This window comes from Pygocentrus nattereri, chromosome 19, assembly GCF_015220715.1.
Source record: "Pygocentrus nattereri isolate fPygNat1 chromosome 19, fPygNat1.pri, whole genome shotgun sequence".
In the NCBI taxonomy this organism is placed as follows: domain Eukaryota; kingdom Metazoa; phylum Chordata; class Actinopteri; order Characiformes; family Serrasalmidae; genus Pygocentrus; species Pygocentrus nattereri.
Window position 1 is genome coordinate 6,206,283 of NC_051229.1, and position 22,109 is coordinate 6,228,391.

At 40.8% G+C, this 22,109-nt stretch overlaps 1 protein-coding gene across 2 annotated transcripts in view; it reads left to right on the forward strand.

The window, feature by feature from the left end:
- Positions 1-22,109, forward strand: part of wdr33 (WD repeat domain 33) — a 30,207-nt gene that overhangs the window by 3,314 nt on the left and 4,784 nt on the right. The window contains exons 2-21 of one of the 2 annotated variants that reach the window (XM_037530830.1): positions 3,293-3,515; positions 3,605-3,673; positions 3,785-3,889; positions 4,503-4,598; positions 4,699-4,850; positions 6,736-6,833; positions 13,661-13,787; positions 15,072-15,226; positions 15,316-15,394; positions 16,229-16,339; positions 16,489-16,583; positions 16,673-16,759; positions 17,060-17,199; positions 17,369-17,518; positions 17,938-18,666; positions 19,955-20,018; positions 20,600-20,870; positions 21,008-21,073; positions 21,382-21,536; positions 21,629-21,730. In XM_037530830.1, the coding sequence (XP_037386727.1) occupies positions 3,312-3,515; positions 3,605-3,673; positions 3,785-3,889; positions 4,503-4,598; positions 4,699-4,850; positions 6,736-6,833; positions 13,661-13,787; positions 15,072-15,226; positions 15,316-15,394; positions 16,229-16,339; positions 16,489-16,583; positions 16,673-16,759; positions 17,060-17,199; positions 17,369-17,518; positions 17,938-18,666; positions 19,955-20,018; positions 20,600-20,870; positions 21,008-21,073; positions 21,382-21,536; positions 21,629-21,730 (3,055 nt within the window). In that variant the 5' untranslated portion in view covers positions 3,293-3,311. The remainder of the gene's footprint in view (positions 1-3,292; positions 3,516-3,604; positions 3,674-3,784; positions 3,890-4,502; positions 4,599-4,698; positions 4,851-6,735; positions 6,834-13,660; positions 13,788-15,071; positions 15,227-15,315; positions 15,395-16,228; positions 16,340-16,488; positions 16,584-16,672; positions 16,760-17,059; positions 17,200-17,368; positions 17,519-17,937; positions 18,667-19,954; positions 20,019-20,599; positions 20,871-21,007; positions 21,074-21,381; positions 21,537-21,628; positions 21,731-22,109) is intronic. The other variant, XM_037530829.1, reaches the window with a different exon arrangement.

Consider the following 22,109-nt stretch of genomic DNA (forward strand, 5'->3'; position numbering starts at 1 on the left):
AATTAAAACTAAAGTGTGTATTTTTCTCTATTCCTGTAAATTCACACTCCAAGCACTACATGTGTGCAACATGCTGATTTTGGGTTTCTTGTAAACATTTCAAAGCAGAAACGCTGAGTGGCCTAAAATAATTACAGATCACCTCGGATTTTGTGCACGTTCGTATTTCTGCCACTACCAAGACGGGGGATCCACGTCCAACCAGTAACCTAAAGATTTTTTTATGGTGTTGGAAGCTTCATCTCTTTAGCTTGGTGACCCAAACACTGCTATTGAAAACATGTATGGTTCTGAACTAACACTGGGGTGGTTCCCTTCTTGTCTCTTGGTCTCATAATCTGCTGTGATGTGTGTGTGTGTGTGTGTGTGTGTGTGTGTGTGTGTGTGTGTGTGTGTGTGTGTGTGTGTGTGTGTGTGTGTGTATATATATATATATATATATATATATATATATATATATATATATATATATATATATATATATATAATTACACACACACTTTTTGTTTGTTTGTAATGGTTATATTGGCTCCACACACCCTCTTATCTCCAGGCTTTTTCTTTTATTCCATTTTAAAACATAAGTTTATGAAAATGTACAAATGTGCCTTTTTCTCTAGAAAAAATCTACACAGTTGAACATTGAATCCACTGTTCTACCTTTTGAGGGTGCATGTATGTTGTTCGTACCTTGACATGAAAAATGTATCTGCTCAGTACCTTTTTTTTTTTTTTTTTTTGGACAATATACATAGATGCTGTTTAGCTAGGCGCATCTGAAATAAATTAGTTTTGTTTATTTAGTTTTACTTTGGTGCACTTATTCAGTCTTGGTTTGGACTGCTGCTACTCCTAGACTAACTGGTGATCTTTTACAGGAAAGGTCTTGTAATGTCAGCGAACGATTCCTTATACATATTAAGCGTTTTCATTGCTGAAAGTCACTGGGTGCCAAGGTTTTTTGCTCCGGTTAAATTGGGAGTGTCAGCGGTTTATGGTATCTAACATTTTAATGCTACGCTGGTATTTTAAATAAATGGTTTAACAAAAAAATCTGATTGTTTTTACCCCCTTTGCCTCAGATGTGTTGTTCAGACAAGGCTAACGTTGCTGACAGACACTGGAAGTCAGTGATCGCTCAAATCTTCCCCAGGCGTCTCTCAACACGCTCAAACTAGTCTTAATTAAGCTCGCGCAGACTCATCAGTGTGGTTTGGGACAATGTTGGCTTTCATGGTGAGTTATGCTGTGTCCTAAACCACATCCACAAGTCTGTCTTTAATGAAGGACCTCGGTGTGGTTGAGAGACGTTTTGGGAATGTGTTTGCAGATGAGATTTGGGAGACTTGACTTTTCTTGGTAATGGTAGCTTCGTGACTCTAGTTCTAAACTAAAGAAGCCAAATTTGGAGACCAGACGTGTCTGGGGTAATTAGAAAACTGTTAATTCTGTGTCTCATCAAGCTATTCCTTTAAATATAAATATAAAAGTTTTTTTCAGTAAAATCTGCACAAACTACCGGTAGTAATTAAAAAAAAAAAAAAGGCCGGCATATGAAATGTGGAAAAGAAAAAAAAAAAAAAAAAGTCAAATGTTTTAGAAAAGAAAGTTTGATGTTGGTTCTTATGTGACTTGTATTTGCAGAGCTTGACGGTCAGTGCTGAGATTTAGCGGTGAAGATATGCTGTCAGTGAATGCTTTGAGTTTGATTCAACATTTTCCCAAGCTGAATCTCCAGTCTAGCATGTCAGTGGGATGGTTTTGTTTGCGGAAGTGTTAAAGAACAAGGACCGCATTCAGTGTGACTCCGATCTAGAATCTGTTCCCGTCAGTTTGGGTTGGATTTTGATCCTTTGTGATGTTTTGCTTTGCTGTGCCAGTGTGCTTGAGGCATATCTTTAAAGGTTGTGTAACTCTCGTCAGTGGTTTAGGCGTGTTTCTGGCTGGCATAGTACAGACTCGGAGGTCACTGAGCTCCTCGGAGATGGGATAAAATACTTCTGGCATCATTATTAGAATATCGGTCATGCAAGACCTCCCCGCTTTCTGTTTATCTCACTTTCGGCTTTGAAGACCCTAAATAGTATCGACACAAATGGAGCTCAATCCTTTTGTGTTTTTGTTTGTTTTTTTTTATTTTAAATACTTGTGTTGCTGCTTACTTTGGAAAGCTTGTTTTAAAATGCACTTCTGTATGTTTACAACCCAAAGTCTTAGCTGTACTTTTGGCAATGTAAATACCAGAATACATTTTTTTTTTTTTGTTGGATGAAGCTTAAACCATATTTGGTGGAAAATATTTATTCCTCCAGAAACAATTAAAATGGGTTAATATGCAGCTGCATTCTTTCACTGTCTCTGGTCCAATGCCTCCAACCGTCTGGCAATGACTGTAGAGCAGAGAATATATTCACACTGTTAGAAATACAGTTTGTGCAGGTAGTTTTCATTCAAGGTGCAAACAATGTAATGTTCCCTTTCCAGGTGAAAGGTTCATATTTGTACCTTTTCATGACCGAATGTTTTGAAACAGAACAATAAAATAAGCCTGGAGGCGAGGCGGGGTGTGTGGAGTCAGTACAGCTGAGAAAATATATCAGTGGATTATGGATCAGTTATGTTCCCTGACTAAAGGAACCGAGATGTGTACTTGAGGGAACCACCCCAGTGACAAGGGTCACTGCCCCACTGATGGTTTACTACCTTTATTTCTGAGAGTGTGGAGAAAACATTAGGCGCTCAGGGGGTGTGGGGTTACTGGGTGTGTGCTTATGATTTTGTAAAAAATTTCATTAAGAGGGAAAAAAAGTTCATAGATGCCAGCAGTCAGAATTTAGTGTGTTAACTGACTGTGTACCTGTTCACATCCTTAAACATCTGGTTTTGTGTGTTGTTTTTAATGTTTTGTTTACGTTTATACATCCGTCCACTCATGCACCCTGGTAAGCATTTCATTCTGAGCTGATAGATTAGCAATAGAATTTCATAATTTGGTATGTTTGGACTAAAAACCTCTGGTGCAGGATAAGAAAGGGTGGTGTTGGATTGACGAGTCAAAATATGAGTTAATTTATGCTATAAAATCAAACCCTTGCATTTCACATTCACTTTGTCCTGCTATGTTTTCTTAATTCAACTCAGTTGTTCCAGTTTTAGTCGTCTTCCATTGTAAATACTGACTGGTGATGCACGCATGTTGTATCAATGTGTAAACCAGATGTTTTACAGTAAGCTATTTATAAGAACAGTGAACTAAAATGGGCACAAACTGATCATTCACATCCATCCACAGGTGTAGCTGACTGGTCACCATGGCGACAGACATCGGCTCACCACCCCGGTTTTTCCACATGCCTCGGTTCCAGCACCAGGCGCCGCGGCAGCTGTTCTACAAGCGGCCGGACTTCGCTCAGCAGCAGGCCATGCAGCAGCTCACCTTCGATGGCAAGCGCATGAGGAAGGCAGTCAACCGCAAAACTATCGACTACAACCCCTCAGTTATCAGACACCTGGAGGTATTGCCAGAACTCCAGCGTCTTTCGCCTCCTGCAGTATTGAGAAACGTGAAGATATTCCTCATAAATTTTAAATTTTTGTCCCACAGAATCGTCTCTGGCAGCGTGATCACAGAGATCTCCGAGCTATTCAACCAGATGCAGGTTGCTTCAATGATGTGAGTGCTTAATTTGGCTGGATACTTTATAAGCATTTAAAATTATGCCCTGAAATAGTTGGTTTGAATAAAAGATTTCATTCCCTGACGGTTCTGTTTGTCTCTCTTCAGCTGGTCCCCCCTGTTGGTATGCTCAATAACCCCATGAATGCGGTCACTACTAAGTTTGTCAGAACATCCACCAATAAAGTGAAGTGCCCTGTATTTGTTGTGCGGGTAAGTTTTGTTCACTGCAGTGTTCATAGCCTGTATCAGTTTGCATTTTTGATGGACTGAGATTTAGATTTGTCAGTTAATCTAGGATTAGACGGGGATGCTGGTATAGGACAAAAACGCACAAAAAAGTCTCGTGACACATCAGTGCTTATATTGACATACGTTTTTCACATAATTGACAATTTTGTGAGACTTTTGCAAGTTGTTTTTCTTGGCGAAGGTACGATTAAAAACATTTACAGCCTTTAGCAGAGGCTCTTATCCAGAGTGACCTACAAGAAGTGCTTTGTCTAGGAGACTTCCATTGACAGCATGTCTTAATTTCATGCCTAAAATTCTCAACAGCCGTATTGGAGAGATTCACAAAAGGCTCTTTGAGGCATGTAGGTTTTAATCTGCCAGGCACTAGTTTGTCAGCGAACGTCTAAACATATAAGCCCTGTTTTCATACTTGAGTGAAGCATGTTCAGTTCTTCTTTTCTGCTTGTGGAGGCTTTCGTTGAAATGTACAAGTTGTCCAGTTCTAGTTTGTTAGTGAACTTGAAGGTATTTTGGAGCAGTTATGAAGCTCTGTTCTCATCTGTCTCTTCATTTTCTTCTTTGTTTTATCTAGTGGACCCCTGAAGGCAGACGGCTTGTAACAGGTGCCTCCAGTGGGGAATTTACATTGTGGAACGGCCTTACGTTCAACTTTGAGACCATTTTGCAGGTGAAGACGGTGTTTTTGCCAGTATATTGGCTAATGTAATGCAAGAACCGGCTCTTGGACATACTTATACTTACCCTTACCCCTTTACGCCCTTTTGTAGGCTCATGACAGTCCTGTCAGGGCAATGACCTGGTCTCATAACGACATGTGGATGTTGACTGCTGACCACGGAGGCTACGTGAAGTATTGGCAGTCCAACATGAACAACGTCAAGATGTTCCAGGCTCACAAGGAGGCGATTAGAGAGGCCAGGTCTATACCCAATCTACCATTTTCTGTAGTTAACCCAAGCCTGTTCTTGGCCCTGCACTGTCAGGGAACTGTCTGTAGGGGGCTCCCCTCAGTGTTCTTAGTTTTTATATACTTCTCCCTGTGCTGCTCAATGTTGATGTCCATAATTATTGAAACGTGTATGTGTGTGCTGTTGCAACACTGCATTGATTTGTCACCTGTGGCTCATAAGTTATGTATCCTGGTTTTTTCAATATATAATTCATTACTATTGTACAGAAAAGGTATATTTTTTCACTTTTTTTAAATAAAGTATTCACATTTATCTATATTCTAAGGTCCTTATAATCCCAGCGTAGCTGCAAAGACTAACAGAGAGACACACAGGGACAAAGTGCATTTAGGAGGGTTTGTGGACCCTCTGTATTCAGGAGGGTGGACACTGGTGTCCCACTTCCACTCATACAGTTAACTTCACACTGATGCATTAATGGGGAAACTGCTGTTCTACCCCTTTGCCAGCGGGATCTGCCATGCTCTTAGACTCTTTGAATAAAGATTACTGGCTTTAAATAAAGATTGCAAAAAAATAAAGGTTAATAGAATAAAGATTACCTTTTCATGTAAATAATACAACTGTCATTGGGGGACAAGTGCACGTGCCTCTCACATCACAGGGACATCCAGGGTGACCACTCACTGCTATTGCTTCATTTTGACTCTTCAGGCCACATAGTGGGGGAAACAGTGACAGCTGATCAAATAAAGTTGACCATTTTATTTCTTTTCCCCTTTAGCCATACATTTATAACCAATGTTACACATGGGTGGAGGTTAAATATGAATATGGTTTAAAAAAAAAAAAAAAGGCTGCCTTGATTTTTCACACTTTGGGTGGGCAAGTTTTAGCTGGCTTTGTGTTTCTACTACATAAAAAAAAAAAAACGTGTTATCCATGTAGAAGCAAGTTGATTGCGGTCAGTAATAGTGCTGTAGAGAGAATCTGAAACGGGTGTCATGTTGGACACTGCTGTGAGGGATTTTCTGGCATAGATGAAGTGTATTTATGCACAGCCCCAGAGCTTAACATGGAACAGAATCCAATAATTGCAGAACAGCAACATGCCTAAATGGACAGGGTGGGAAAACAAAAAGGATGCAGGTCAACCTGAATGTAGGTCATGCCTTATTCTAGCTGAGACAGGTTCTGAAAACACGAGTTAACTAGGAATTTTAACTAGGAAGTGTTCTGTCAAGTGAAGGACTCTGGTGTTTATTTAGTCTGGTTTATATTTATTAATTACTCTTAAAGCAACTGTTCTGTCAAGAAACCGGACATTGAATGAAAGTGAATAGTCACCACTGAGGTAAGCAAAGTCATGCCAGTTGGTGGCTGCTGGCTTCCATTCATTGTTCGCCATGTTAGCAGGCACTGTGGACTGGAACCTTTTTGGTTCCTCTGCTTCCTTTAGGTATGGTATTCACAGTATGGATGTGGACATCAACCACAGTCTCATGTTTGGTAGCAGATGATGACGTTTAAGTTTGTAGTGTTATGAGGGAAGCGTTTGGCAGTGACTGTGAAGTTGAAGATGATTGGTCAGTTTTCTGGACGTTGTAAAGACTAATCTAGCTAAATCGCAGTGCCAGTGGTGAATTGGAAATGTCTTTACGTCTCCGTTTTGGGTTAATTTGAGTCTTGGAAACTGCCCCAGCATCATTTTTTGGGCCAGAACTTGAGAATCAGATCAGTCCTCTACTCTTTTATGGCATGGCTGATAGGGAGACACTTGAGACAGCGAGAAGACCCACTCAAAGCCTCTCCCAGAGTTTGGGGGTTTCTCAAACCCGCAAAGAGCTGCTTTGTTATCCTTCATTGTTCATTCTTTCCCTGCTGTGTCTTCAGTTTCTCTCCTACGGATAATAAATTTGCCACTTGCTCTGATGACGGAACTGTACGCATCTGGGACTTTCTGCGCTGCCATGAGGAAAGAATTCTGAGAGGTATGTCTATGATGGACTTGTACACACAAACACTTTGTGCCAGCTAAAAAAAAAACAACACATGCACAACTGCATCATAAATGGATAAATGGGTTCACACACAGATCAGTGCACCTTATCATGGACTCCTAAACACTTGCTGGAAGTTTCTCATTCTGATTATCCTTTTTTTTTTCTTGGCTTCTGTGTATGTTAGGTGAAAAATAGATGTCATTGATGTTTGCCTGATTGCAGTCTGTGGTATTTCCATCTTGGTGATTTTTGCTTTGGATTTTTGGTTTCTCTGAGGCAATCATTTGTCCATTTGAAGAAGTTAGTTTTCCTTGTGTTTTTGGGTCCTGAAGATTTTATTTTCCCTTTTTTTGGTCTGAAATTGCCCAACTTTAAAGAATAATCTACATCACAAGCCCACAGACCCACCACTGTGGTCCTGGAGATCACAGCACATCACAGTTTGGTGATTTTAGTTGAATCAGGCGTGTTGTAGGAGAATCCCCAAACTGTGCTCTGGCCCTCCAGGACTGGAGTTTGAAACCCCCGCCTTAAGGTCACTTTAAAATATTTAGTTTTTTCCTGCTAGATTTAATTTTTATGAGTAACCAAACCCCAAACTCCTCCAAGGTACTTGTTTCAGTATCTTAAAGAGCTGGAATGTCTCTACTTGGTCTGTAGCAGGTACCACTGTTGGACCCAGCCGTTCCCTCTGAGTAATCTAGCGTGATAAATCCAGCATAAGTAATAATTATGCATAAAAATGTGCAGACCTCCTCTCTGTAGATGACTTTAACTTCAATGTCATTTGACCAAAACTTTTTATAGTATTTAGTGTTCATCATTTACTGAAAATAACCTATTAACCATAATAGCCTAATGAATAGAGATTTTAGGTTAACCTGACTTAAGTATCACTTCAGTACTCATTACATTAAAGCTGCCCAGTATGATGTTTAGGTCACCATAAAAGGGGAAGCTTTACTGAGCGAGAAAGTGTCACTAGTAAACCAGGGATCTGTTTTAACCTTGGCGTAAAAGCTTTGACCGCAGGCACTCAGGATGAAATGGCACCTTGACCTATTTTCAGTAAAGCTTTTGGCCTGTAGAGCTGAACTTGGACACAAATGATTTTGCAGATAAGCAAAAGATTCTTCTTTGCTTGTTCCAGGTTGTGATGTAAAATCCATGCGTTTCTAGCTAGTTCAGTTTTATCAGTTAGGAGTTATCATACTTTCTTGTTATATTGTAGTGAATAAAACTGCTTAATTATGTTTTATTGATTACTGAGATAAAGTGGCAAAATCTGCCGCATAGCTGTCACAATTAGTGAGGTACCTGTGTTATGTACATATCTACTCATGGTGATATCAATAGATAATCTGTTTAATTTGGAGCTTTTCGCTCTTCCGGAATACAAATAAAAGCCAATATTTTAGATATCAATATGAAATTTTGGTCAAATCTATACGTTTGTCTGATGCCAGCAGTTTTTAAAAGTGGGTAGCTGCAATGCCGATATGATTACAATTTTAATGCGCACACAATCACAGTTGTGTAAGAAACTGCTCATTTTAAAGGTTTAAAAAATGTCAGTTTGAGTCAGTCATTGAAATGTTAATGAACACATTAGTAGGACATTAGTCTGCTATGGGTGGTGAGAATCAAGGCTCACAGGTTGTATTTACTAAAAATCGCAGGTTATAAAAACTGTACAAAGATGATGGCATATTTTCAGGGTTTTTTTTCCCCCAGTGTCTTAAGCTCAAAAAACAAATAAATGGAAATGGAGCACTAATATTAGCAGAAATACGTGTTCTCTGTAAAGAATGTAAACTTATTTTTCATCACCAACTCGTGTCGTTTGGGCAGGTTTCTTGAAACATTTGCATAAGCATGTCTCTGAAATCTTCGGTGCAGTTTTGTTTTTCTGGCCCTGTAGGTTATAGAATGAATCTAACTTGAGTTTTGCTTTGCAAAACCTTTTTAAAATAAAATTGGTTGTTACTGTAATTATATTTGTCCAGATCTTCGTCCAGCCTGCTGGCGTCCAAACCACCTCCATGTTTCGGCCCTTTACTCAGTCATGTCATTACAATGTGGTGCAAACACACAACACTGACGTTCCAGACTCCTTGTGCACTCAGTCTACCTGATTGAAATCCTTACCGTCAGCATAGACCTGTAGAGTTTCAGGACCATGATCCTGCTCCTGCATTCAGTGCGGTCACTCAAGTTGTGTAATGAACGTTATGAAAAAAGTAATGGACGGTATTCTTTACATAGTAGTGGTGGTCAAAGCGCACGGATCCAGTGCTTGAGTGGATTTAGATACCGTTAGTAAAATATTACTCAAGTAAGAGTGAAAGTGCTCCGTTTATATTTTTTATTTGAGGTAAAGTAATAAAAAAAGTTAAAGTGCTTGCTTTTAAATGTGCTTTAATAACTAATATTAACCCCATAAATGGTCAGGGCCCAAAGTTTTATTTCATACTTCTATAACCTAAGAATAAACACCTGAAACGTTTAGGACTTCAAGGGTTCTTTATCAAAGAAAATGGCTCTGTATAGAACTATGAACACTCATCTGTTTCCATGATGACTTGGTTCTCTGCATGGTGAGATGGTTCTTCAGATTGAAGGGAGAATGTGCTGTCGATGGTCTTTGAAAAGGGTTCTGCTGCTGTTTAGAATATCAAGCTTGTAACAAAAGAACCCTTTTTGGTGCCTTTCTAGAACCATATACAACATTCTCCATCCATCTGAAAAGCCTTTGTACCATGCAGAGACCCAATTAATCCTGCCAGTAGATCTTTGAGTGTTCATAGTTCTATATTGAACCATTTTCTTTGAAGAACCCTTGAAGATCTGTCATTTTTAAGAATGTAGTTTGCATTAATGTCCCTGTAGTTACTGGAAAATAAGCATTGGTGTGTAATAAGCCTGGGATTTTAAATGGTTACTGTGAGATTTAGCAGTCCAACATTTCTCCTCTTACATCTTCTGATTGGGAAATGGATAAAATCTCACTCCTTTTCCAAACTCTTGGGATATGATTTTTAAAATGCCCCATACATTACAGCGTTTTCAATTGTCAGAGGTGCACTATGATTTTGGTTTATTTGTGAAAGAGCATCATATTCTTTTGTGTACTGTATAATGGAAAGTCTAGTTTTTACTTCACAATATTTTGCAGAAAGTAGAGTAAAAAGTTGAATAGTTTACTGTAAAATGTGATGGAGTGGATGTAAAAGTCTCAAAGTACTTGAAGTACAGATACTTGAAGTTCTTACGTACTGTAATGAAACCAGTAGTGTTCACCCGTGTAAAGTGACATCATGCACAACAAATATTTAATTATTAAAGTTTGAAGTACATAAAATGCCATTTTCCCCAGTAGACAGATGTTCTGAAGGCCAGAACACACTGACCAACACCAGCAATACAAACAAACATTTGATTGGTGAGCTTGATGCAAGAATCTCGAACAGGGTGCCCACTCTGTTTCTTGTCAGGGGCCAAAGTGTAATGTTTGTGGTCAAGGTGAGGGCAAAAAATACAAAGCTATGTACAAATAAAGATGGTTGGTAGACCTTTTTAAAAACATTGCACTATAATTTGCTACTAAATGATACAAAGTACAAATTTGAAAGGATTTTTTTAATGTATTAACTTTTATTCTTTCCCTGGGTGAGGGGGTGGGGTTAGGGTACCTTCCCTTTGGGCCAAACCATTTTGGCCTGTGGTGCGCGCACTGGGCTGCCCTGCTCTTGAATGTCTGCTCCCCATTCACACTTTTATTTGCCCTGTCAGTTCTTTTAGAATAAGGGCTCAGCTCAGGGCCTGGAGGGCTGGCGTCCAGCACAGTTAGGTTGTTTTCCTATTCAAACACACACCTACAACCTGGCAGTTAACAGAGTTGAATTGGGTTTGTTTGAGCAGAGACATCACCAAACTGAGCTGGACACTGACCAGCATGCGTGGTCACTGTGCCGTATTTTGTGACTCAGCATTACTGTTCCACAATATGAACTGACAATACAAAAGAGCCAGTGTTAATGGGAAGACAGTTTTAAACCACTATGAACAGGAAAGCTTGTTTAGAACGTTCTGAATGGGGTGACTCTGGTGGAACATAGTGGAGGGGGGGGCCATTCTAGAACACTGAGAGGGAGCGTGTTCTAGAACAGAGGGGGACATTCTAGAACACTGAATTGAGAGGGAGAGCATTCTAGAACAGAGTCAATGTAGAGGGCATTCTAGAATACAATGAGGCAGAGCATTCTAGAACAGTGGATGGGGGCATTCTAGAACACTGAATTGAGAGAGCATTCTAGAGCAGAGTGGATGCAGGGAGGCATTCTAGAACACAGCATTCTAGAACAGAGTCAATGTAGAGGGCATTCTAGAATACAATGAGGCAGAGCATTCTAGAACAGTGGATGGGGGCATTCTAGAACACTGAATTGAGAGAGCATTCTAGAGCAGAGTGGATGCAGGGAGGCATTCTAGAACAGAGTCAATGTAGAGGGCATTCTAGAATACAATGAGGCAGAGCATTCTAGAACAGTGGATGTGGAGAGCAGTCTAGAAAACGGAGTACTGTGACTCAGGGGAAGAGTACTCGAGTGTTATGAATCGGAGAGAATATTCTAGAACGGTGTGAACAGGAAGAACATTTCTTAGAATACTAAAAACGGGGGAAGTGCATTCTAGAGCAGCGTGAACAGGGTCAGGGGGTCGGGGGGCATTTTAGGCGTCTTACGGCAATCCTGCGGTTTTATGGCGAATCAGTCAAACGTTTAGATTTGTTGGAGGAATTGGATGGACAAGAATGGATTCTAGTACATCTTCATAAATGCCCAGTTCTTCTGATGGTGTAGTGACGATCACTTTGGGTGCCAACTTAACAAAACACAGGTTGATATGGTGTAAAATAATTAGTTTTACTTTGCCTGGGCAAAACGTCCCCCTCTGCCCAGCAGAATCACTGCAGTGACTAATACTGGTAGTACGCAGGAAGAACCAACCAACGTTGTTTTCTTGGATTTTTTGGAGGGCTTGTTTCTCAAATTACCAAACTACAGTGCAGAGATTAAACAACAAGGTGTCAAATGTATGTAGACATTATATCCTATTTTCTTTTGTACTCTGCACTGTTGGTTAATAAAACCACTTAAGTAACTCTCAAAATAAGCTTTGAATAGTACGTGTACTTTTTAGTTGGCTGTTTTACTTTGCGCTAGTGGTTTTAGATCTACTGCAAGTCTTGAAATAAAGTTTGTCTGTATTATGTGCAGTAATTTGCAGATTGAGAGCCCAGCAGTACTTTCAGGAGCATATTTCATTTTCATAATCTCTCTCTGAGTATCACTCTCATGTCTCGCTCACCCTTTCTGGTTCACTGTGTCTCTCTGGTTTACTCTCAGCTGTGCGCGTAATAAGCTCAGCACTGACACACAAAACGATTCTGTAATTTAAAGAATGATTGATTTGTTTTTGTTGTTTAAACATGTATGCAAACTCCTTTTGTTTTTTAAATATTCTACACCATCTTAAATGGCCAGCTGCCCTTTACATTGTATGAATATTTCATGATTAATTGAATAATGTAAATGGTCCAAAATTACTAGGAATAAAATCGTACAATTGCAGACATGCAAGATTTTCTATTGACAGCGGTGGTTCGCAGTGTCCTTCATACTCTGAACATTTTTGTTTTTATTATTTATCCAAATATGTGCAGTACATTTAGATTTTGCTGGTGTGAAATCAGTGTATTACAGTTTGATGTTTGAATATTTATTTTTTAATATAATATGTAGGGGAAATGCTTGCAAAGCATTAAAGCTAACAGTGATGAGTCAGTGAGCAAGTGTATGTAAATTAAATATAGCCCTAAAATAATCTGTGATCATTGTCGGTCAAATATATTTGATCTGGGACACATTTTGCAAGGCTGTTAAGAAGAGATGTGCTCGAAAAAGAATCTGAATATCACGCCGTTATGCCCATATGATGGAATCCGATGCTCCTGCACTCTAAAATGACGTTGCATGAAAGTCTACTTTTAAACTTCAACACTGTTTAACAGCAGCAGCTGTTTAAACTAATCTAAAACTGCCATTTGACAAAGTGCACAGAACTTATCAAAAAAGCCTCGTATCTCCATTATGGTAACTTTACAGGAGAAGGAAAAATCATACTCTTATTTTAATGCAAGTCAAGGGAACCAGACATCTTTCCAAGTCATTTTTCATCCTTTCTTTTAAGCCGTGCACCGTGAAATTCACACACAATGTTGAGGGGAACGGGTATTTTCAAATTATGTGGAACACTGAAAAACGACAAAAACGGAGATACGAGGTTTTCATCAGACAACAGCGGTATGCTGGTTTGGTTAATTTTGGTGAGGTTGAAGTATTTAGTGCGCAGTTGCGTTACATGTAGTATGTAGCAATATTAATGTTTCAGCCCCTTATTGACCTCACAGTTCAGAGGATCCGGTGCCATTCTGAGGGAAAAAATGTCCATTTGGCAAAGTGGATCAGGTTTGGAATGGTTTTTGTTTACCGCAGGGTGCCATAGGGAGCAATTTTGTCTTAGAGAGATCCAGTTTAGACCTGGAGTTTCTAAAATGGCTATGACACCAACTACAAAATGATGCACGACGACAGAGGTCTGAAAGATCAGACGTTTGTTCTTCATACAAGCAGTTGCGGTTTTTGGTGAAATTTTATTTATTTTTTTTTTTTTTCTCCCCCCATGTCTGTGTGAAAGTGAAGAATGAGGGATGTGCTGTTAATCTTGGCTCTTTTCCTTTTCTCGGTGTTCAGGCCACGGAGCAGACGTGAAGTGTGTTGACTGGCACCCCACCAAGGGCTTGGTGGTGTCTGGCAGCAAAGACAGCCAGCAGCCCATCAAGTTCTGGGACCCAAAGACTGGCCAGAGTCTAGCAACATTGTAAGTTTGAGGGTTAAAGCGAGAACGGGGTGATGCCGCGTTTGTGCCTCTGTAACACACAAGGCTCCAGAAATTGAAGTGCAAGACAAGAATGGAGAACGCAAAAGCTTTTGTGATGGCAAAATGGAACATTTTTGTTTTAGATGGCATGAAGAATCCTAGGAGACATTAAAGCTAATTTCACCACTAGAACCACGTAAACCTAATAACCCAAAAACTTTTTAACTTTTTTTTTTATTTATTTGTTTCATTTGAAATTGGTACCTGGCCCTTTGATTGTGTGATTTGTGATCTTTTTATAAAAAAAAAAAAAGACAAAAGGGGTGTAAAATACACGTCGTACTAGTGTTGGATAAAATAAGAATCTAAGCAGTATAATATTTAAAAAGGGGGTGAAAATGTAGATCATGTTAGTGCATCAGCTGTTAGAGTATGACTGCTTTTCTGTACATTATAATCCCATTCAGTTGTATGTACCATTATAACTTAGCTGTATAAATATAAAATATAAATATAAAAGACTAACTAAATAAATCACTCACAAGTAGATAAATAAAATTCCAACCACAAACTTGGGCAAAAGTGCTTAAAGCAAAAATGAAGTGACTCCTCGTAATGTTACATGTGAACGTTTCATAACAAACGGATCAGAAATGGTGGTGGAAAATGTCTAGGGATACACCAATGTGGGAATTATAGGCTGATGCCAGTATCCAGTATTCTTCATGAACTATGCTGATAAACACATTATAAAATGTAGAAATTGGGACTAACTCTACCTGGATTAGCAAAACAAGTGCAACAAATGCAGAAAGTAAATAAAATGCAGATATTTTGGTGAAGTAACCCAGCATCACAAACATAGTCTCCTCTTCCAAAGTACAATAAATACATCAAATATTAGTTTGAAATATCCTCCAAATCTAAACATCTGTCCAGTGTCCAGCAGATGTCTGTTGATTTGATTCCAGTGTTCTCATACGTTCTTAAAGAGGACTTTTTACCCTTTACGTTTAATAACAGTAAAGAACATTTTTTCTTCTCTTCAGAAGTCGTTTAATAACAGTAAAGAACATTTCTTCCTTCTCTTCAGAAGTCTTTAATTTCAGAGATGGGCAGTTGTGCTATTGTCACTAAGATTTTTGATGATGGGTCAGATTGGCCAGATTAGTCCACCACAGATGGTTGAGAAATACTCAAAGAACGTGATGACAGCAGTAAAAACTGGCAGTGGTCTAAAGCCGTGAACGTTTGTTTATTATTGTCCATTTTTCCACATTTCAGACATGCCCATAAGAACACCGTAATGGAGGTGAAGTGGAACCTCAACGGCAACTGGCTGCTGACGGCGTCACGTGACCACTTATGCAAATTGTTTGACATCCGAAACCTGAAGGAAGAGCTGCAGGTTTTCAGAGGCCATAAAAAGGAAGCTACGGGTATGAATTTGTTAGTGATTACACGGGTTCTTGTGCGCTCATGCATTTGTTAAAGATTCTATCTCAGTCTTTCTGCCTCTTGATTTTAGCTGTCGCCTGGCACCCTGTCCACGAAGGCCTTTTTGCCAGCGGAGGCTCTGATGGATCACTGCTGTTCTGGCATGCAGGGTGTGTAATGCTGATGAGCACCTAACATTTCATTAGTCATACAATATGATGGTAATTTCACATAAAATGTAGAAATATTTCAGCCTTAATTCATTTGAAAGGCTGTTAGTGGTACTTATAGTCAAGATTATATTAGAATATAGTGCGTAGTAGTTCTACTGTAGGGCATTGATGCCTTTTCAGATTCTTAAGAATGCGTCTTTTAATTGTTGTCTGTGGAGCAACACACCATGACAAAGTGTGCTGTCCTGCACAGCAATCTTCATTTATATATTGCTTGTTTAATGAGTAAAAAACATCAAAAGTTAGTTTTGGTGGTTTTTGAACACACCTTTCTTTATCTTTACTGTTTTCTTTGATTTGTGTGTTTTATTTGTCCACATTTCCTATGTTTATACACACACACACACACACACAAATTTATTTATTTTATTCATCATGAAATTTACATTCAATTTAAAGGTTAACATGCAGTTTCAAATTATGTCAAAAATATATATTGCTGTTGTGGGGGGGGGGGGACCTCCATTTTTGTCATTTTCGTCATTTTCCAGTTTTTGACAGTCTGAAAATGCCTGTTGCTCTTTACATTGTTTTAAAATTTCATGAGAAATGGACCAAAAGAAATGATCCAGAAATGATTTGGGGGGGGGGGGGGGGGGGGGGGGCTTGTTCCATTGACTTACATTAGAAGTAGGTTTTTTTTTTTTTCTTTCTTTCTTTCTTTTTCCTGTGAAGTTACCATTTTGGAGATAAGAGGTTTTCTAACGACAACCTCACGTTTAGAATGACGATGTCTGAAAATCCCATAAAGCTGTGTAAACCTGTTGACAGGGTGGAGAAGGAGGTGGGTGGTATGGAGATGGCACATGAGGGCATGATCTGGAGTTTAGCTTGGCACCCTCTCGGCCACATCTTGTGCTCAGGGTCCAATGATCACACCAGGTGTGTATGTGATATTTAGTCTGTTTATACACATGTTTTATACACATTACTCAGTAATGTGAGTTGTGTGAAAGAATACAGTTGTAGAAATATTTAAGCCCTCCTCTGAGCTGTGCTGGTAGACTCAAGCTGTTCATTATCGCCTTCAGCAAATTTTGGACAAGGAACCGACCAGGTGACAAGATGCGTGACCGATACAACCTGAATCTGCTACCAGGAATGTCAGAGGATGGTGTCGAGTATGGTGAGTAGTGTTGGGGGATCATATACAGTTCTGAGAAGGCAGTATGCGTTGTAAAGCTTTGGCTGAGGGTTGTGTTTTGGTGTTTCCAGATGATGTGGAGCCCAACAGTCTTGCAGCCATTCCTGGCATGGGGATCCCAGAGCAGCTGAAAGCAGCCATGGAGCAGGAACAAACAAGTGAGCACCAGTTTGAAAAACCACTGATATTTAATATTATAGCCTGCTTAATTTGAATGTGAAAACAATCTTTAACTTTATACAACAGCTTGATCTGTACTGTAAAAACCTAATATGAAGTTGGTACCTCAGTCTCATAGAGCTTGGAGTATAGTTATTGAAAATGCTCTGCCATACATTTTGCAGGAGCAGTCGATTTCTTGCGGACGAATTCTTTGTTTGCACACTACAAGCATTTTCATAGCTACATTTTGTCCTTTGGCGAAGTGGAGACTGATCTGTGGGCTGTGTGATCAACAGATAAAGAGGCCGCACCAGAGGCTGAGATGAGCATCCCAGGGCTTGACTGGGGAATGGATGAGGTCATGCAAAAAGACCAGAAGAAACCTCCAACGAAAAAAGTTCCCTATGCAAAACCTATTCCTGCACAGTTTCAACAGGTAAGACAGCCTCACCTAGCCAGGGTGTAGTAAAGAAAATCAGTTTTCAGCAAACGTCTTCCAGTTTCAGGTGTTTATATTGACCAATGATGATGTGTTTAGAACTTGACTTAGACATTTTCAGTGGTATGTAATGTTTTTTCTCCATCCCTGTTGCTTTGCTCTTTAGGCCTGGGCAGAGAACAAGGTACCAGCTATGGCTCCTGGTGAGATGCCCAAAGAGAGGAAGGATGAGAAGGTGGACGGCAAGAAGAAGACTCAAGCTGAAATAGAGCAAGAGATGGCTGCGCTGCAGTATACGAATCCCATGCTGCTGGAGGTCAGTAGAAGCACAGTGGGTTTAAAAAATAAAAAATAGCAATGCTGCTCTCATTCTAGTCTCTTTCAGAAAAGATAAACAAGTGCCAGGTAGTACAGGGTGTAAAAACGCAATCGAGGCATGCATTTGAATATGGCAATTCAACTATGTTGATTATTTTAGTTTGTTTTATTGTATAATTAGTTAGAATAATAGTCAATGTAATAGTAAGGTCTGCACAAATTTTAGCCAAAATGAAATTACCTGTTTTCAAATACAAAAATGCTTAGTGTTCATTTTATTGTTCATGTTCCACTCATGTGTAAATAGTATGTCCCAGTTACATTTATGTATTTAGTGTAGTAAAAATAAAATTATGCTTCTAGTAAAAGTATTTATTTATTTGATTATTTTATTTATTTGTTTGTTTGTTCCTTCAGCAACTAAAGATTGAACGAATGGCTCAGCTCCAAGAGCAGGGTGTTCCGCAATCTGCGAGCCAGCCAGGAGCCATGCCCCCATTCCCTGGCCAGGGTGGTCCTATGCCACCCCCTCCGCAAGGCTTCCCTCAGGCCATGCCACCTGAGCAGATGCCATCCCATAACATGCCTCCGATGGGTCCAGGTGGAATGCCTGGTCCCTTCATTCCTCCAGGCCAGATAGGTCCTCCTGGGCCTCCACCTCATCAAGGTCCTCCACAGGGCATGATGGGCCACCCTGACCTACACGGACCCCCACGTCATCCCGGACCTCACAGAAACATGGGTCCCCAAGCCCCTCATGGTATGCCACCAGGACCGAGGGGTATGCAGGGACCTCCTCAAGGCGGGATGCCCCCAGGGCCCGGGGTTCCTGCAGGTGGCATGATGGGACCGCGGGGTCAAGGACCACCACAGGGAGGCATGATGCATCAGGACATGAGGGGCCCTGCACCCCATGGTAATATGATGGGCCCTCAGGGGCCCATGCAAGGAGGCATGATGGGACCTCCACCCAGAACTCATGGCATGGGGAACATGCATGGAATGGGACCTCCTCCTGGAGGAATGCATGGGCCCCCAAACAATATGCAAGGGCCCCCAGGTAACATGCAGGGCCCTCCTCTTCCATATATGCAGCAGGGCAAGCCGCCGCACATGGCTGATGGAAACAGAGGACAGTTCAATCAGGTAATGAGGGAAGAAAAATGGGGCTTGATCAATCCATGGTTTTCTGTTCTCAGCAGCAGTTGCCATGACGTCACAACGGTTCCTCTAGAATGGGCTAAACTTCCGTGTAATGTTTTTCACTGAGAGTAATGACGATGCTGTCGAACTGGATCAAAGCACTGGAATGTTGTTATTAGATGGTGTCATAACAGCTATCGAAAGCTTAAAATGATGTTGGAAAACGAGTGCGACGAACACAAAGGCAGATCAGAACGTCAGTGTCCGAGGCAGACGAGGCCAAAAGAGCATGGCTAGATATATTCACCGTTCACTCCTTCCATTTTGTGATAAGACTTAATAAATGCATAAGAGAGAGATTCTGATGAACAAAGCGAATGAGAAATGCACACCTGATGGTATTTTAGTCTGCCCAAGAAATACTTTGCTACTGCAGTGCTAGACTAATAAACCGTTATGGCTGCTGTGGCAGAATAACCAGTTAGCTAACGCTATGTTTCTCAGAGTAAATGCATCTCAGCTAGTTATGTGTTCTAGTTTCATTTAAAACTCCTACCTTCCACAAAACAGCAGTGACGTGGCTACAAGATCTGCCTGGACCAGTGATGCAAGACCATCCTGCTGTCTCTCCTACACCGAGGTTTTGAAATCGTAACCCATGCTGAGTAGTTAGGTTGACTGGCCTGGCTGTGCCTCCGCTTTGAGAAATGTGAACTGTTCGCAGTTGTAACACAGATCGCTTGCAGTTTTAACGCTGTGTTAGATAATTATAAGCTTCTATGCGTTTGATTTCTCAGCTCCTCATCGTCTACGCCTTCAGAATCACCAAGGTAGTTGATAATGTCAACATGCGTGACATCTAGGCAGAGTTTCACGTTGTTAATCCAGACTTGGGATTGGTTCAGTGGATGAGGAACAAGCTGGGTGACACGATTTTCAGTTCTTGTTAAACATTCTTGTATGTGATGCCACCGCGAGACAACCATCGTCGTCTTGTATCCAAAAAGCAAAAACTAGCAGGCTACACAAATTAATAACTGGCTAGTGATAAATCTCTTTAGCCGTGAAGTTAATCTGTACGCCGTCACTTGTCAACAACAAATGCATACCGGAAGTTGTGCCCATTCCCGTTCCAAGGACGTGCAAAGCGTAATGGTAAATGTTGTCTAGGAAAACCATGGATCTATAAGCAGATTTATGACCATTAAAATAGCACATGCAGTCAGTTCAATGGGGAGTCCATTTAGAGGATTAAGCGGTCTTGATGTGAATCTTTGTGAATGTCTTCTAGGGACAGAATTCTGGCCCTCAGTCGATGATGCATGGAATGGGCCAACAAGGTCCTGGAGGCAAAGGTAAGGCTAAGTGACCACATATGTAATAGTAAACCACCAGCACAAAATAAAAGTCTGTGGAATCTATGGCTGGGCAGTATGTCCAAAGAGTTTATATTTTTTCATGTTATTTATTCATAATGATTATATTTCTTAAGCCAACTGTATGTCTGGAAAAAAAATTGAAAATATAAAAGTTTGTTCTGATGTGATGTTCAAAATAAAATTGACATGAAAGGTATAACTGTGAAAACACTCGATTTTCATCGTTGTTCTAGTTTGTGCTGTTATTAGTAAATAGCAAGACTTCTTCCTACCTGTCTAGTGAGTGAATGTGCAGGTTGCCATCTAGTGCACTGAATTAGCAGGTTCTCAATGTTCAAGACTTTGCTGCTTATAACTGATGAGGAACAGAATGGCATGATGATTTTATCGAAAAATGTGTCAAATGCATGTTATCAATATCAGAACGCTTGTTTGTTTGCATTTTATTGTCCAGGCCTCTCTTGTCCTGGAACCTTTTTATGCTAGTGTGTAAAATGTGTCTTAACTTTAAGAACTTGTCTTCATCATCTCCATTCTTTTTCTCTTTCATTATTAAGATGGGCCTCGAGGACCACCAAACCACCACATGGGACCTCCCCAAGACCGACAGGGCCCTGGGGGCCCAGGTGGACAGGGCCAAGGCTCGGACGGAGGCGGCCAGTACTGGGGTGAGGAGGGGGGCTTCCAGGAGAACTGGAGGAGAGGGCCTGGTGGGCCGGGACAGGACTACCACGGGGACCCCAGGGGCCACCGTGGAGGCTCAGGAGGACAGTGGGAAAACCAGGAACGGTTCTCCTCGCATGATGGGGAATATGGTGGACATGACAGGTGCACTTTACTTGATGTTCCTATTCCTCAAAATGAATGGGTGCGATTGCTGTTAGTCGGTTCCAGCAAAGACTGGGGTACATGCTGCTTGTCAGTGTCAGAAATTTGTTCAAATTCTGACTTGAGTTTCCTTGCAGATATGATGGGTATGAGGGTCCAGGGGAGGAGTTTGACCAGAGGCAGAGGCGGCCACCAGATGACTCGTAAGTACATTTAGATTTATGAGCACATGCTGTTACTGAGGCCGATTTACAAAATGTGATGAAATGAGAATTTTTTTTAGCAAGTAAACAAAAAGGTAACATGTTAAGTGCAGGTAATTTTTGAAGAACTATTAAAAAAAATGATAAAGGTAAGAACGACTGACTATAGAAAGGTGTTAACCATGCAAAAGTCATGTACAGTGCAAAATATCTATCTACCTGCACCTACTACTACCTACTACTAAATAAGCTGCGAAGGTTGAGGACAAATTCCTTGAAAAAGGTTGATGTGAGTCAAATTCTTGTAGTTACAGGAGAGGTGGTCCAAGCAGTCGTGGAAGTAGAGGAGGCTACCAAGAGGAGTATGGAGGAGATGAAAGCTTCGATTCTCAGGATGAGATGAGCCAAGGCTGGGGAAACGGAGGAGGAGGACGAGGGAGGCGTGGAGGACCACCACGAGGAGGTCAGACTCGTTCGCATCTTCCTGGTACCCGCATAGCAAGCGTCCATCCATTCAGTATGAGGTGCCATGTTTGAACATGTCATCTCTCTTAGGTGGTGTAGGAAGAAAGGGGCTTCTGCCAACTCCTGATGATTATGGCCCTCACTACGAAGGAGGAAGAAACCAAGAGGGTTGGGAGGGAGGGCGAGACCCAGGTAGAAAAACAGAAAAGACAGGGAGGGGTGGGTGGGTGTTGGTTCTGTGAAAGTGTAGACAGATAGTGTGCTGACACCACCAGAGCTGAAGGCCTTGTCCCGGTCTTATATCCCCGACTAGGGGTGCGCTGTATATCAGTGGCACATGTTATTCACCCATAAATGGGGAAATTGAAGTAGTGGCGCACCAGTATTCAAAATGCTGTTCATATTTACAGTCAATAACTTGGCAACCCAGGTTTCCACATATAATCTTTAATGGTGGGCAATGAAATTGATAAAGTGGATAACACATGGAAAAGCAAAGGTGTGGTTCTCCATCCAAGCAGGATTGCCACTACTATACTAATAAGTGTTAGGGCTGTCACTGTCAATTACC